The 18589-nt window shown below is 38.7% G+C and overlaps 1 protein-coding gene across 1 annotated transcript; it reads left to right on the plus strand.

Annotated features, from left to right (window-relative positions):
- The first annotated feature begins 513 nt into the window (after positions 1 to 513).
- On the plus strand, positions 514 to 17529 carry LOC124262340. The gene is made up of 4 exons (XM_046696830.1): positions 514 to 598; positions 12194 to 12406; positions 12687 to 12920; positions 17032 to 17529. Exons 1-4 carry the CDS (start codon positions 544 to 546, stop codon positions 17289 to 17291), a joined length of 762 nt encoding a protein of 253 aa, XP_046552786.1. The 5' UTR covers positions 514 to 543; the 3' UTR covers positions 17292 to 17529.
- The last annotated feature ends 1060 nt before the right edge of the window (positions 17530 to 18589 follow it).

The raw sequence follows: 18589 nt of genomic DNA on the forward strand, positions 1-18589 counted from the left end.
ACTCGATTACTTGCAGACCATATAGCTGAACTATGGCGGAGTGTGGAGATAAATAACAAACAAACAAAATTATATTTTTTTCAAATGCCTCCGAACTTTGTTGGCGAGCGTATACATGTCAAATTCCAGGTTGTTTCGAACTCACCTTCCTGTCCTTAGGAATCCCATCTTCTGTAGTGTTACGTCTGGACCACAAGAAAATATTTGATTTTCGTCAGCTTACTTTAATTATTGTTACGCAAGGTTAGCAGTCTACCAAGAGTAATGGCTGCTGAGTACATTCATTCGTAATAGTTGAGTGCACCATACAAGTATTTTTCATTTCATGAAATGACAATGCAGTATGGCATGACCCTGTATGTAGTCCTTAGCAACTCTCACGGCAAATATTACGTAATGACATGTCTAAAATCAATAATCAGAGTTGGTGTTAGCGATATTATAGTCTTCTTCATTAATATTACAGCTTGGATCAATTTCAATCATAGATACGTATCAGTGGGAGGTGTAAACATTCAAACTACTTCGAGATACTGAATCAACATGACGCTTACAATGAGAAACCTTGTGCTCGCTGTTTTCTCTATCTTCCTACAAGGTATGTTTGCCATTACAATTTTTAAGGTCACTGACAGAATTTATGATTCCTTGTTTCCCAATTTGAATGAAAAAACGTCAAAGCGAAGGTATTGTGTATTCAAAGTATGGGCGAATACAGTCCGATTTTGTCCGATTTTGTTCCCTCCCTTTGACTTACCATAATTGGTGTCTTTATAGCAGAATGTACGATTTGTTTTGCACGCTCTTTGCTGGTACCACGTATAGGGCAAGAGATGGTTACCTTTCCACGAATACTTCATATCAGCACTATTTGAAAGTCAGAAAATATTGATCCACCAATAATGACATTTAGATCCTTAGCAATCTTGTTTATTTTCATACCTAAAAGAGCGACTAATAAAATATGAACTTGAGTGAGTGTGTAAGTGAGTGAATATGGTTTTACACTGCTTTTTGCAATATCGCGGCGGGGACAGTAGAAATGGGCTTCACACATTGTATCCAATATAGGGAATCGAATATATAGCAAGATGTATGTACTGAATATTACCAGAAACAAGATGTTACAATTACACCCTGGTTTTACAGTGATTTAAATGTTTTATAACCTGAAAGAATTCATTTGGTAAAAAACAACAATCCAAGTTAGGCCTGTTACGACGTAAATTGTAATAAAAACGCAAATTGTAATACTTGCAGCAAATTGTAATAAACTTGACGTAAATTGTAATAAAAGCGTAAATTGTAATAAAAATTGACGTAAATTGTAATACGCAAATTGTAATAAAAATTGGCGTATATTGTAATAATTTTCGTTGCGGTAAAATGTAATAAATATTTACGTAAATTGTAATAACAGTTTTAATCACTCGTAAATACGCGGCTGTTTGTTTTTCGTTGCATTTCATATATCAAATAAGCTTGTTAGGGCGATAACACAAGAAAGAATGATGGATTTTGTTCAAATTTAGTACCAAGGTATATTGGCGAGATTCACCGACACAAGTGAAATGGAGTGACCTTGAGATAATTTTCAAGGTCACAGCAAAAATCTGAGGGTTTTGCCAAGATAAAGATTGTTAGCGCGATAACCCAAGAAAGAATTGACAAATCTTAGCCAAATGACGAAAATGATATTCGTCCTGATATATACTCTCCCAAAAAAGAAACGCATCATGAAAATAGCAATTTCATGTAGCAATGAATTAAAACGTGATTCATTTTACAAAAGGTTTTGCTCTGTTTATGAGTCCTATGGTGTTTATGTTTTGAAACATCACAACAAAACGCACCATCCGTAAAATACCCGTATGTAACAGCATGATTTTCAATTTCGGCGTGTAGTGTCACAGAATACACATGCAATGCACGTGAAAGGTGGGGATCAGATAGTCTCAATGATGGGTATAAAAGGTTGATCGCTGTCTGTCGATTATTCACTGTATTGGAATATTGTTGACGAACGCAAAATGCCACGTCTAAGTGAAGCCAACCGTCATATCGCCATTTGTTTGCTTGAAGCTGGCCAGTCTCAACGGGCAGTTGCCCGACGCATGCATGTTCACCAAAGCACCATTTCACGGGTCTGGGAGAGATATGGCCGCAGAATGCGGTAGCAGATGCCCCCCGTAGTGGGCGACCTCGATTGACCACTGCGGCGCAGGATCGCTACATCCAGGTACATCCCCTGCGTCATCTTACAGCTACGGTGACCAATACCGCTCGACAAATACCCGGATTGAGGAGGCTTTCTGCACAGGCCGTCAGAAACAGGTTGAGAGAGGCTGGTTTACGTGCCAGAAGACCAACATCGTCGACATCGACTTCAATGGTGCACCAGCGTTCAGGCCTGGAATCTACCGAATTGGCGTAGAATCTGGTTCAGTGATGAATCACGATTTCTATTGGAACGACGCGATGGAAGAATGCGGGTGTACAGACGTCGACGTGAACGTTTCCCCGACGCTTGCGTTCCCCAGGTGGACAGATTCGGCCGGGACAGTGTTATGATGTGGGGAGCGATCACCTGCCGTAGGAGAAGTGATTTGGTGATGATCCAGGGCAACCTGACAGCTCAACGGTACTGTGACGAAAACCTTACGCCCACACCTCCTTCCAATCATTGATCGCCAGAGGGAGTTGTTTCAACAGGACAATGCCAGGCCCCACACAGCACGTCACACTACAGACTTCCTCCAGAACCACAACATCAATGTGTTCCCCTGGCCCTCAAGATCACCGGACTTAAACCCGATCGAACATCTGTGGGATACCCTGGACAGACGGGTGCGACGCCGTAACCCTCAGCCCCAGACACTTCAGCAACTCGCACGGGCACTACAGGCAGAGTGGGCTGCGATTGGGCAACACGAGATTCTGAGACTTATTCGTTCGATGCCGAGGCGATGCCGTGCAGTTCTGGATGCCCACGGTGGTCACACGAGGTATTGACTTCAGCGCCACCACACGTCTCCATGTGACACTCAAACTGACTTTCCTCGAGTTGGTGCCAAAGACGGATAAGTCTGCATTCACAGTGTGCAATTTCGCTATATTTCATTGACTAATAAATCCTACAAGATGTTTCAAAATAAACATAAAAATACAGTTGAAATTCATATATGCGTTTCTTTTTGGGGAGAGTATATAATCCTACTGTCCTCTGTATCATGTCTTTTCGCAAATATCTCTTGAGGTTTTGATATGTACAAATATAAAGTGGGGTGGGGTAGGGGTGGGTTTCTAACGGGTATATCAAATCAAATCAAATTAGACATTTGTATAGCGCTACATATCCAGAGTCCTGCTCATGTGCGCTTAGTCGAATGCTCGTTTGAAGAGGATGGTTTTGCGACAAGATCGGAAGCTGTTGATAGTTTCCGATTTTCTGACATTTTCAGGTAATCAATTCCAGAGTACAGCACCCGGTCTGCTAAATGATCTGTCTCCGTATGTTGTGGTTCGGACAAATGGAATAGCCTAGCTGACTAGCAATAAAATGCATCACAAATTAAACTTCAGGAAACAAAATATGCAAGAAACATTTTTGTATGTTTGAGATTGGTAGAGGTCGGCTAGAATCCAACTTAGATATTAAACTGCACAAAAAGGCAATTTGAAACTACAATCGCTTGTTCAAATGACTCCCCCTTCGGTTTACTGAAAGAACTCGAGAAAGAAATGATGGATTTTGTTCAAATTTGGTACAAAGGTTTATTGACGTGATTTACCGCCACCACTGGAATTTAGTGACCTTGAGGCCATTTTAAAGGTCACAGCGAAGGCGTAACAGTTTTGCACATGCCAAGCTTGGTAGCCGCGAACTTAGGAAAGAATTAATAGATTTTGATCCAATTTTATATCAAGGAGGATTGGCGGGAATCCCCCTACACCAATTGAAACAAAATATGCAAAAACATGTTGTATGTTGGTAAAAGTCAAACTTAGATATTAAACTGCACAAAAAAGCAATTTTAAACTATAATCGCTTGTTCAAGTGATTCCCCCTTCATGTTTACTGAAAGGGCTTGTTTTGGAGACACTACCCACCCCCTTTCAGTTGACGTCATCTTAAAGATATAACTCATCCTAAAGTTTTCACTTATTCATACATGATGTCAAGGGTTCAAACTAAATACTGAAGGGTCACACAAGTGTCAGCTCTCAATATGTTGTATATCTTGACACAATGTTTTTGAAAATGAGGGTGTCCTAAAAAAAACAGTCCCCGTCTAAATGTAAATCAAGCAATCCAAATCTTTGAATGTTGATGATGACGGGAAGGCATCCAATACTATGCTGAACATATTTTATATGATATTATCTGAGGGTATACCATTATCCAAGAGATAGCGCAATAGTGCAGTTGTAAGGCGTCTGCCTATCACGCTGAAGGCCCGGTTTCGAGGAGGCACCGAGGTTCGGTTCCCGAGATGGGCACATTTGCGTAGTATCCTTGGACAAGATACTTAGATCTACACTGTCTCAGTTCACCCAGCTGTTAAATGGGTACCCGTGAGTATGTGCTGGCAATGTGAGTGTTTAGTTCATTGCTCCAAACAGGCAGCATGGCTGTACAGTCCCCAGGGAGTTGAAAAGGTATCGGAAACTACGATAGTGTCCTATGATCGGGGATAGTAATGTACGTAGCGCCGTGAGCAGGCAATGTGCCTGGATGTGAGCGCCATATAAGCGGACTATTACTATTACTAGATACCAAATGGGAGATCGTTTTCCATTTGCTGCAAATTTGCAAGAAACATAATACCCAAATGTTGTGATGACTAATATCTCGTTAACCACATTACCCACATGAAATATTGGATATGACTTTGCTAATGATTCTTTCAAAATAAAATGGAAGCTTTTTTTCAAACATTGGACATCGAGAATATAGTTAGTTTGACTACTTTTTCAACGCCCCTCGTAAAATCCTTAAAAGAAAAGAGAACGTTTAAGGAAAAAAGCATTTCGATCTCTGAATACTTCTGAGCTATTTAAGTACAAAAAGCAAAGGAATAAAGTAAATAATCTAAAAAGAATAGATTAAATCTATTTTTTGATAACTATTTATCACCTCAGTCTACTCAATCAGGTGGTTACTACTTCATCGGGACCCATTCCCCTTCTTGTCACTGATGCTTCTGGGATACCTTCAGTTTTTACAGATTTGGCTAAAGCTCAAACATTAAATGAATATTTTGTATCTGTTTCAAATGTTACTGATGGCGGCAAGACTTTGCCACCTGTTAGCCATCGCTGTGTTAACAGTATAACAAATGTCATTGTAACCGAAAAGGAGGTATCTGATAAGACCTTACCAGCAAACAAATCTAGTGGACCTGATGGCATTAGCATGAGAGTGTTAAAAAGAATTTGTACATCTATAGCTGAACCTCTTTGTTTGTTGTATAATATATCACTGAGTGACTGTATTTCCTACATTGTGGAAAACGGGTAATGTTACTCCTATTTTGAAAGAAGGAGATGCGTCCCTCCCAACTAATTACAGACCTAATAGTTTATTACCTGTCCTTAATGGTAAAGCATGTGCACGACCATTTCCATGAACATAACATTTCAAGTAAATTCCAGTCAGGTTTTACTGCTAGTCATTCTACTACATCTCAACATAGACATTTATCGTAATATATGCTCAGTCCTAGATAATCACCACCTTTACTGTATGCTGTTTTGTGATATTTTAAAAGCTTTTTACAGGGCATGGCAAAAAGGTTTATTGCACAAATTAGAAATGATGGTGTTCGTGGAAACGTACTTAGTTGGTTAACTAACTATCTATCTGAGCCCGGTTGTTCAATACTTGGTTATCTTCACCGCCGGTTAACTCCTAACGGCCGGTTAAATCCTTAACCGGCCGTTAGGTAACCGAACGTTAAATATGCGTCGTTCAAAACATGGTTAGTCATGCCGTTAGCTAACGTCGCCGTCAAAGTTTAAGTGTGGTTAACGTCACTGGTTAGCTTCCATATATCCTATAGTTCCGTTTTCTGTTTACTTCCGGTTTACCAAAAATGGAAACGCAAAATGTCGGCTGCACCCCAAGGAAAAAGAGAAGTCGAAATTTCTCTGCTGACGAAGAAAATGTAATCCAGTCAATGGTTGAGGCCAACTCTATAGTTTATCATAGGCATGCAAATGTCGTAGCGTTACGAACGTTTTGTATTGGAACACAAGGTTCCAGCCGTTTGCATAATTTATATTTCAAAGACATTATATGATCCCAGCTCTGAGTAGGACTTACTTCAATTCCAGCAACAGAAAAGACATTTTAATGAAAAACTATAGCACAGCTATAGATAAAATATGATGAATCCATGAAAATAATATTAATATTAGAAGCATGTTGTCCGTGGACAGAAAATGTATAAATATAACACACAGAGTTACGCTTAGACGGCTACAGTCTTAATGAATCTTTGAATTTCCACAAGACCTATCGCTCACTTTTCACTCCTTAAATTGTCATGACTGTATGGCCAAGTCGTGAAGATGCTATCAATATCATTTATTAATTATTTGCCATGTCTGTCAAAAATTGTAATGTATGAACACACATTGCCAAATCTTTTAACATCAAACAATATAGATGTTGTGAAATTAATACCATAGCTTTTATCTGAAATATGCATTCAATACCAATAAAAACTTAATGTTACTAGCACCACGTGCAAGTAATCAAACTGTAATCGTACTATAGGCCCCAGGGCCAACACTGCTGAATAAAGTCGATGTATTATCAGACCTTACTTTTGACAGGAATCTCATGAATAATACTGTGCAATATCGTCATTATCTGAACGCCTTCACAGAAGCATATTCCGGAAAGATGTCTTGAAAAACATGAAGCTGCGTCTTATTTATAGATGAACATAATTTCCTCGATGCTCATTAATCAGATGAACCTTTATTTAGTTCAATTCACAAGTGACTGCAGAAAATGCATAATTCTTGTTAATGACTTCACGGTCGGAAAACATATATTATATTTCATAAGTGCATTATAGAACGCTGCAACGATTCGACAGAGAAATACATGTATATGGACACTATTGGAACGCTGGTAACTGTCATCACACATTATTTGACGACATTTCTCATGGTTTGAATATAGCCGGCTTTATAGAAGATAAATATCAGTTTACAACACAACTGCCTAAATCTTGGTATTTTCGGAACCAGAGAAGGGATATGCCGATATTTAGGTCGTTAACCTAGCATATTATGATCATGAATATAATTTTCTATTTATTACCGAAGTCTTTAATTACGGAAATTACGCGATAATCTACTTTCCAACAAAGGCAGGCTCCCCGTCATCGTTGTATTTAGAAGGCGGCTTCTTAGAAGCAACGTGACGTCATAACATTGTTCATGATGTCATGTCACCATGACAAAGTGATATTTTACCCGGTGCATATCACATCAAAACAAATTATCCCCGATATGTTTGCCCTCGTAGGTTATAAGCATTGCTATGATCATTCTTTGAGGTTAATGCCACCCGTTGAATTCTTTGTGGTATTTTGAGCGTTGAAACTAAATAAATGATTTCTATAGTCTACCCATAACAATTAAGGTGTCAACTTCCACTGTATACCTTACAGAAAGAAGTTTTGACTTTACTTTGATAACGAGCACATCTGATCGATTCCTTGAAGCAAATGATACAATTCAATATCATTTCTACATTTTATTTTAAATGCATCAATCAAATACAACAAATGAGTCTAGACAGATTGACTGCTATGTGGCAAGGAATAACCAAGCGCCAGCGATTTATGATATCCTTAGTAAATGTAACTTAAAATTCCCTCTCATAAAAATACAATATGTAGTAATATGATGAAGAAAATAATACGAACCAGGTTAAACTATGACAACGCAATATATGAATGTATGATCGAAACATAAATCATAATAAATCACATATGATTAAAACATTAAATTAACTTCAAATATGTCATTGCGTCAACATTGAAAATAATTCGAAAATGAAGAAAAAGAAACGTACATTTCAAAGAGTAAACAAACAATATCCTGTTACTTTGGGATATGCTATGAAGAACTTCAAAATGTAATAGAAATAACATTAAATTATTGGAGGCTATTGCTCGTAAAATATGTCCTTGCGTCAACATCGAAAATAACTCCATAATGAAAAACAATTAACTTTAATTTTCGAAACATACACAAATAATCCCTGGCTTTTTTAAGACGAGTCACGAATAATTTCACAGCTGGTAGAATTAACATGAAATTATAGAAACCATATGCTAACAAAAATTTGAAAATTAGTAATGACAAAGCGTTTGTCACAAACATAGCTATTACCCCCGCCACATGTCGATATCTGAATGTCGCAATTATCCTCTGTCTGACCCTGAAAATTATGTAAACGTTACCGAAACTGTCATCTGATGCCATGATACAAAATACGAACAAATTCCATCCATTAGGTTTGGAGATATCGCAAGAATACTCGCTGTGACCTTGAAAATAATCCGAAGGTCACTGAATTCGACTGGCGTTAGACGATACTCCCAACGCATGTTGGTACTACCTTTAAGCAAAACATATTAATTCTGTCTTGTATTTTCGCACTAAAAAGTTAGACATATGCAAAACACTTTTCACTGTGAACTTAAAATGAGCACAAGTTTCCCAACCAATTGGTGTTGGGGGAATCCCGCCAATACACCTTGATATAAAATTGGATCAAAATCTTTAATACTTTCCTGAGTTTGCGGCTACCAAGCTTGGCATGTGCAAAACTGTTACACCTTCGCTGTGACCTTTAAAATGACCTCAAGGTCACTAAATTCAAGTGGTGTCGGTAGATCTCCAATCTCCAGTCAATAAACCTTGGTACCAAATTTGAACAAAATCCATCATTTCTTTCTCGAGTTCTTTCAGTAAACGGAATGGGGAGTCATTTGAACAAGCGATTGTAGTTTCCTGAAGTTTGTGATGCATTTTATTGCAGATTTTACGTTTTTTGGGAGTACCAAGCCACGATACAAAGTCTCACAAAATGGGGATCGTAAGGCTGCAACATAGCAAAACCAATTTGCTTGAGGCTGACAGATAATATTTAGAAAAATAAAACATAAAAACAGCTGCATTTGTATCATCGTCTAGGTGAGGCTGACTACTATTTGAACGTCCCTCGTAGTTATACCCGTTAGAACACCTACCCACCTCTCCGACTCTAGATGCATGCAAGTGTGTTAGATATACCCGTTAGAAACCCACCCCTACCCCTACCCCACCCCCACTTTATATGTATACATATCAATACAAAAGATATTTGCGAAAAGACATGATACAGAGGACAGTTTATATCGATTATATATCAGGACGAATATCATTTTCGTCATTTAGCTAAGATTTGTCAATTCATTCTTGGGTTATCGCGCTAACAATCTTTATATTGTGACCTTGAAAATTATCTCAAAATTGGATCAAAATCTATTAATACTTTCCTGAGTTCGCGGCTACCAAGCTTGGTACCAAATATATACCTTGGTACCAAATTTGAACAAAATCTATCATTCTTTCTTGAGTTATCGCCCTAACAAGCTTATTTGATATATGAAATGCAACGAAAAACAAACAGCCGCGTATTTACGAGTGATTAAAACTGTTATTACAATTTATGTAAATATTTATTACATTTTACCGCAACGAAAATTATTAATTAATTTACGTCAATTTCTATTACAATTTGCGTATTACAATTTACGTCAATTTTTATTACAATTTACGTTTTTATTACAATTTACGTCAAGTTTATTACAATTTGCTGCAAGTATTACAATTTGCGTTTTTATTACAATTTACGTCGTAACAAGGCTTGTTAACATATGTCAGCCCATTTACGAATGACCACATGTTGTAGTATATACTCCATGACATCCATGGTACAGAATGATGACAATTTTTATGGATATACATGTACAAGTTCTTTTATTCTGCGAAGGGCCACATTAGAATCTATGTCGAAACGTCGACCTTCACAGAATAAGCTGTATATCCATAAAATTTGTCATCATTCTTCATCAACTCAGACCCGTGAAGGTCCGTGTTAGAATGAACCTTCAGTAACCAGTGCTTGTCGTAAGAGGCGACTAACGGGATCGGGTGGTCAGGCTCGCTAGCTTGGTTGACACATGTCAACGGTTCCCAATTGCGCAGATCGATGCTCAACCTCGTGTTACACGTCAACCCCGTGTCCAAAAGCAACCCATGAAGATCCTGGTTAGAATTGATCTTCTGTAACCCATGCTTGTCTTAGAGGCGGATAACAGGATCGGATGGTCAGGCTCGATGTCTTGGTTGACACATGTCATTGTATCCCAAATACGTAGATTTATGCTCAGGATGTTGATCACGGGATGGTCAGGCCAAGACTCGATTATTTACAGACCGCCGCCATATAACTGGATTATTGCTGAGTGCGGCGTTCAACAACAAACAAACAAACAAACAAACAACCTGTCCTATTTTGCATGATGTAATTTCTGTTTATTTTTACGCTTATTTTATGCAATTGGGATACGATGGCATGTGTGCTGTTAATCACTGTAATGTCTGGTCCAGACTCGATTATTTACAGATCGCTGCCATAGAGCTGGAATATTGCTGAGCGTGTTTTAAAACTAAACTCACTCACGTACTCACCGTTGTCACACGCAAGTCAACTACTCGAATGCACAACACAAAACAAATGTTGGTAACGGAGCTCTGCAGTCTGAAGATAAATAGATACATGATGCAGGAAGGGATTACAAAACCATTCCAGTTCTTTCATCTTGTTTCACAAATGATTCAACAGAAACAAATGAATACGTCATCCCAAGTTGTCAGAAAAACACACATTCAGTTACATGTATCTCACAGCTCAAGGGACCCGTGAAGATCCGGGTTAAAATTGATCTTCATTAACCCATGCTTGTCGTAAGGGGCAACTAACGAGATCGGGGCCAGGCTCTCTGCCTTGGTTGACAAATGTCATCGTATCCCAATTACGTAGATCGATGTTCGTGCCGTTGATCGCTGGATGGTCTGGTAGTGTGCGATTATTCACAGACCGCTGCCATATAGTTTTAATATTGTGCGGCGTAAACCTAAACTCACTCACTCACAGTTCAAGGGAACAAATCAATAAGATACATATACCCTTTTCCAACGGACTCTATTTATGAGGATGACATGAGAATATTTGATAATATTACGATACTTTGCTACGTAGCTTAGATTTGAGGACATCACATAATAGGTATATAGAAAGTATTCACATACTAAATTTGATAGTGTGTGTTCACCTAAAAACATACCGATGATTTTTGTCGTATTTTACGGTTTCACTACCTAATCCATATCATTATGCCAATCATTTGGCGATGTAAGCAGAACCCCTTTTCTTCGACAAGACATTCTGTTCCGTTGATGCCTCGGATTAGTGTTGCTGCTACTGTTGTTCCTCATGTAATGTTGAAATATTTTTTAGTATCATTGACATAACCAGGCATTTTGAAGCCTGAAGAAATGAATCATAATGACATTCTTGACGCAATACATTCAAAACCACGAATCAACGTATGTGCAATGTCCCTTTCTTGTGTCAGGAAAGTCCACGGTACGACAGTGAGCAAGCATGAATGTTACAAGATGCTGTACGCCACTCCTTCCATTTCTACTTACATTTCTACAATGACGGCATCCATCCATCCATCCATCCATCCATCCGTCCGTCCGTCCATCTATACACATATACACGCACTTATTCACCATTCTTTGTTCTATGACAGAGTTAGGTACACAAGAGAATTTGGAGCAGTTGGATCGTCGATTTTCGCAAGCTGGGTACGATGACTTAAATACATGTTCTGTCATCGTATCGCATGGTGACAATATTTTATTTTATGCAATAACAAAGTCATCGACCATGGTCACCCGATTCCTTTACGACCAACATGGGCTATCAAAGTCAGCTGAGGTCCGGAGCACCCACCGACAAATCTGTGCTTATATGGAGATTCGAATTTTGATATAGTGTCTGATCTAATTTCATATTGAATAAAACATGTTTGCATTACTATACTTTCAGGTGGTTTCGTAAACAAGGCGGAGAACGTTATGCTGGCAAAGCCCAGTAAACTCAACAGTGTTGTCTGGAGTGCCGAATATGCGAATGATGGTAACCCCGGGTCCATACCGGCTAGAACCGGGTCCACTGTGAATCCCTACTGGCAGGGGGATCTACAGGGATACTTCACTGTCCACAACATCTCAGTTACGAGTGACGTCGTCTATAGTTATGGTGAGTCGTAAATAAAGTTACTTGAATATTGTCCACTTAAAAGTGTATGTTCAGTCTTAAATAGTGCAGATGCAAGTATATGCTGCATTACAAAGTTGATATCACACTGTACTCCGAGTTAAATTAACCATTTAGACCTACATGAAATTTCAAACGTTGTTTGACATGGAGAGTCACATCTTTACAGTTTATGCTCTTGTGAAATTCTTTATGTTTTTGACTGCATGCTGCCAATCACTGATGTTTTGACAACTTATTGTGTTAATCGTGCATCAAATAGGACAAGACCTGGGAAGTTCTTACGTTGGTGTGTCCACGGATGACAGCATCGACTGCCCTAACGCGGACATCTTCATCTGCGGCCAATGTCCAGAAGTAGTTGGTAGAGGAGACACCTTCACGTTTACTTGTTCCCACCCACAACCAGTCAGATTCGTGAAGGTCTGGAGAAACCTTACTGGCATTTTAGTCATTGCGGAAGTTGAGGTTGAAGGCACGCCCCTGAAAAGAAGTGGTAATACATGTGTTTATCTATGGGCATGATTTTCATAAGAGATCGAACTTTCTTAATCAGTCAAATCAGCTTTTCTTTCTTGAAAATAATAACCTTGTGTGTAAGTATACTATTCAAAATAAGAAACGCATAGAAATCTCTTGCGAAAATGTTGTATTTTCAAACATGTATAAATCGTCCACAAGCAGACTTTAGTACATGAATTTGTACACCAGTTTAGAAGAAGGAAATATCTATACAACAAAGTGGATAATTTTAGTGAGTGAGTCTGGACCAGACAATCCAGTGACCAATAGCATTGGCATCGATCTGCGCAATGGGGAACCGATGACATGTGTCAGACAAATCAGCGAGCCTGACCATCCGATCCCTCTTACGACAAGCTGGGGATCAATATTCTAACCCGGACCTTCACGGGTGGATAATCTCTAGCGTTGGTAATCTCCAGCGTGCATTCTTTCAATGGCAATGTTCCGTGTCGTAGCGTCAAGACGTAGCGTAGTGACCTTGGAACGCATTCAAAACGATTTCCGAAAGTAATCTGGACTTTTATAGCCAGACAATTGAAACTAGAAGGTGATTTCGGTTGCGTTGTGAAGATGCCTTTTTAATCCTTGCAAGAAATCTCATCAAAATTAACATTTTCAAGTGAAGTAGATTTTTTACTAGTGCAATTGGGTAAAACCATGTTATCAACACTTCTGTTACATATTGAGACGGACGTTTGAACACAATAGATAATTAATAGATATTTAATTTAAAATACAAAACGCATTTGCGTTTCCTTTTTGGATAGTATATATACACGTTCTGGGCTGAATAATTCATTTCTTTAAATGGCATTTAGAAGCTGGTATGATGAAGAGGGACACTTATTATGGATAGACAACTTCTTTATTGCAATAGATGAGATGTATCGGTGTAGATCCCAACACCGTTATTAAACAATTGTAAACCAATAGTGAGTGCTTTCCGCAATCTGATTGGTTAATTACCCTTGTCGAATATTGTTCGACATACCTGAAAATGATGGCCAAACGTTGGCACTAATACCGTACTATTTTCGCTGCATAGTTGGGGAACATTACCACCTCAATTTCTTTCTCTGGGATTTTGATACAATCTTTGTAGACGACGCATGAAATTGCATAGTTGAGGAACATTACCACCTCAATTTCTTTCTCTGGGATTTTGATACAATCTTTGTAGACGACGCATGAAATTGCATAGTTGGGGAACATTACCACCTCAATTTCTTTCTCTGGGATTTTGATACAATCTTTGTAGACGACGCATGAAATTGCATAGTTGGGAACATTACCACCTCAATTTCTTTCTCTGGGATTTTGATACAATCTTTGTAGACGACGCATGAAATTGCATAGTTGGGGAACATTACCACCTCAATTTCTTTCTCTGGGATTTTGATACAATCTTTGTAGACGACGCATGAAATTGCATAGTTGGGGAACATTACCACCTCAATTTCTTTCTCTGGGATTTTGATACAATCTTTGTAGACGACGCATGAAATTGCATAGTTGGGGAACATTACCACCTCAATTTCTTTCTCTGGGATTTTGATACAATCTTTGTAGACGACGCATGAAATTGCATAGTTGGGGAACATTACCACCTCAATTTCTTTCTCTGGGATTTTGATACAATCTTTGTAGACGACGCATGAAATTGCATAGTTGGGGAACATTACCACCTCAATTTCTTTCTCTGGGATTTTGATACAATCTTTGTAGACGACGCATGAAATTGCATAGTTGGGGAACATTACCACCTCAATTTCTTTCTCTGGGATTTTGATACAATCTTTGTAGACGACGCATGAAATTGCATAGTTGGGGAACATTACCACCTCAATTTCTTTCTCTGGGATTTTGATACAATCTTTGTAGACGACGCATGAAATTGCATAGTTGGGGAACATTACCACCTCAATTTCTTTCTCTGGGATTTTGATACAATCTTTGTAGACGACGCATGAAATTGCATAGTTGGGGAACATTACCACCTCAATTTCTTTCTCTGGGATTTTGATACAATCTTTGTAGACGACAAATTCTTGGAAGAATTATTCAAAGATGATGGTGTATACAATCACATGGCACATAATCATATGTGATCAGATAATAGTAAAGTGATTGAAGAGCCATAAAATAATATCCTCCAATGATGTTTATTCACAAATGAACTGCTCCGCAAATTTCAAGCATTCGAGTATATAATTTGGTACAATATTCCAAGTCTAAAGATTATTATTCAGCCAAAGAATAAGGTAATGATACTTGTTTCTAGATAATGATCTTCCAAAATACACCAATCCCAGCACTCCGGACGTTTCCACTTCGAAATTCCAGCGCTAACGCTGACCCGGCTCCATCTTGTACACCGAGCGTCCCTCCACAGTCCCGCTTTGCTAAGGTTGATGAGAATGACCTGAGGAAAATAATTGATGGGTCATTATCGAAAGCAACTGAGAGAAATACAATTTTCTTCAGAGGTGTACAACGTTTAACATTTTGTAAACAAACCAAAAGGAAGTTACATGTTAGTTACCTCCCTTTCGCTAGACTGTCACAAGGCTTCTAAACAGAATTATCAAAGGCATAAAAACAAATAAAGTTATTATTTCTCAAAAACAGCTTTCAACAAGATTTACATCTGATCTAACACTGAATGATAATATCATGATATACTAAAATAGCAAAAAATAAATACTAATCGGTAATAATAAAAAGATACTAATGCAGAAGATAAAAGATACTAATCTAGGAAATCCCACTGACACAAGCCCAAGCATATCAAAACAATTAAAAATGTTGAAATCTTACCTTTTGTGTCCGGTTTCATCCTTCAAATTGTACAAATCCCACATGAATCCCAATAATGAATCGTTCTTTCAACATCCGAAATCTGTCATCGATATCCGCGATTCTGTTGGGTACACCTCACTTCAGTCACGATGCGCTGGCAAAAATTCACTGTCACAAATGATGAAAAACATCTCCAAGAATGCCAAATTGCCACACACATACACAAATCACTGCCTTCGCGCAACAGCCGTCATTCTGCTATCCCATGCCGGAATCGAGTTGAAAGTTTAAAATCATACGGCACCGAATCCAGCAGTGTACAGAAGAGGTCGTCCTCGGCCATTTTGCAGGGGTCTGATCGCCAACGCGTCGATTCTCGTGCCGTTGCCACTTTTTCATAATCTTGGCCCTTTTCACACTTGCAAAGTTCTTCAATTGTATCCGTGATGGGAATGTTTCAGGGCATACACACTTCTACAATAATTGTCAGCTTCGTTAATCGACAGTAGGCCTAACTTTACACGATCAAATCCTTGTGGTCATCCTTGATTGGACCAGTCCACGTAAATTACATGAGGTGGAGAAGGTAGCATAAAATGGAATTCTTTCATTGTCATTGCAATTCCAGTGGTATTGCCGTAATTGAGATTGTAATGTTACTCATCAAATTTAATTTTAAAAATGACATTTTGTTTTGTGTATTATATATGACAGTTATTCATTTCGAACATGGCGTAACCTATCTCCCCCATTACGTAATAGCATAACCCTTCTTTTGTCGTTTCTCGTATCTGGGGCAATAGCAAACTTGACCACGAGAGGCTAACCGCATTGCGACACACGATTGCGCTACATTGCGACACACGATTGCGCTACATTCAAAGAGCTCCTTGGAAACAGGCTTCTCACTACAAATTGGTTTACAATATCGATAAATTTATCTTCTAAATGATGCTCAACATATGCAACGAGGAGAAATATATACCTGAAGGGTATTTAAGTTTATACAGTTGAAGAGGTTGATAAACAGTATGTTGATATAATGAAGCCTGTTGTGATTAGAGAGATGATTAAAGCCAGAAGGACAAAGGGTGGGGTATTCTTGATTGGCCTTGAATAGTTGGTCGTAAGCTGTAGGGATGTAGCAAACTTGATCTCTGTTGATTGTCGGGTTGAGTCCCTTGATGTTGATTGCCTCTAGAAGTGTTCCTATCTTGTAATCTAACCGGATGGCGTCATCTCGTATTAAGTTGAGTTTTGACTTACATGTTGTTTGCTTTCAGGAAGCAAGTACAATAAGGAGCTCAACACTAAAGTTACAAAACCGATGACGTCTCTCACGGCTGCCTCCGCCAATGCCTGCGGTCTCCAGTGTCACTTGTCCCAGCCTTGCCTGAGTTTCAGCTACCACCCAACAGCTGCTCCCAACTGTCTCCTGACAACAAACCCAGAGGATGCTGGAACAGCGGTGGGATGGACGAAGTACACCATCGAGAAGTGTTCGAGCAAGATCACCTGTGACCTGACAGACCAGTTCAAGTAGTACCAGATCTAATACCTTTTCAGTGGACGTTTTACTCTTGGCATACATTATTTCCATGTTATGTGATGTGTTGAATGTACAAATGGTACGTTATCGTCAAGATCCAGATTATAATTGATCTTAAGCAATCCATGCTTGTCGCAAGAAGCGACGCTGCCTTGTTTGACACACCTCATCGTATCCCAACTGCGTAGATCGATGTTCCGGGATCTTGATCACTGAATTGTCTGGTCCAGACGCTATCATTAACAGACCGCCGCCATATAGTACAAGTTGTAAAAATCTGTCAATCTGTTAGAAGTCAACATATGATCATTTTTAAGTTGTGAGCATTTGGCACAAGCTTCCGTCACACGATATGTTTATACAATTTGAAATGGCGAACAGTAGGGTAAATGAACTGATTTGTTTCCTCTTTAAGACCTTTTCGTACCAAAGTTTAACCATAACCTGATTATACTATTACTTGCGTAAATTGGTGCTGACGAGGTCAATCACTCGATTGTCTGGCCCAGACTGCATTATTTCGCAGACTGACATCATATAGCTGGTAAATTGTTGAATGCGACGTTAAACAAAAGACAAATCGTGCGTAGGTAATGTCAAGCAGCCACGTGACGTTAATGGGGAGTCACATCCGATAAAAATAGCATGCAAGTTAGGATAAGTACCTACAGTAATCCAAACTGTAATAATTCAGTTTCCAGCTTTAGAGTTATACCCATATACATACCATATAAAACACAAGTTCAATGTTGAGACGAAATGTGGTTTCGATTTTTCAGAGAAAACGTTTTCGGTTTATGTTGTGAACAACTAAAAGGACACTAAAGAACTCTCGGTATTTATATAAGTACAATTGCTCTGTAAAGACCTCGGGTGATTAACAGCAGTTAAATAAACTCATATTTCCAGCATGCTTAATGAACGATACTCTTAAAAATTGGGGAATATTCAATAAAAAGTGTCACAACTTTTGATGTGTTTATCATTAATCAGGCACACAGTTCAACGCTGTAACAAGGACGTCTGAATTGAGTTTTACCACACACGGAACACATTGCGATGTTATATTCATGGCCCTTATTTGCTTAAATTATCTTGAGTTGTTTTTTTATGATTTTCTAATTGTCAATATATGAATGTCAACTGAGGATGAGGAGGACGCAGATTCGTCTACTTTCGTATTTAACCCGTGAAGATCCGGGTTAGAATTGCTCTTCAGCAACCCATGCTTGTCGTAAGAGGCGACTAACGGCATCGGGTGGGTGAGGCTCCCTGACTTGGTTGACACATGT

The sequence above is a fragment of the Haliotis rubra genome, unplaced genomic scaffold (assembly GCF_003918875.1).
Source record: "Haliotis rubra isolate DU_JTF1 unplaced genomic scaffold, ASM391887v1 Scf831, whole genome shotgun sequence".
NCBI classification, from domain to species: Eukaryota; Metazoa; Mollusca; class Gastropoda; order Lepetellida; family Haliotidae; genus Haliotis; species Haliotis rubra.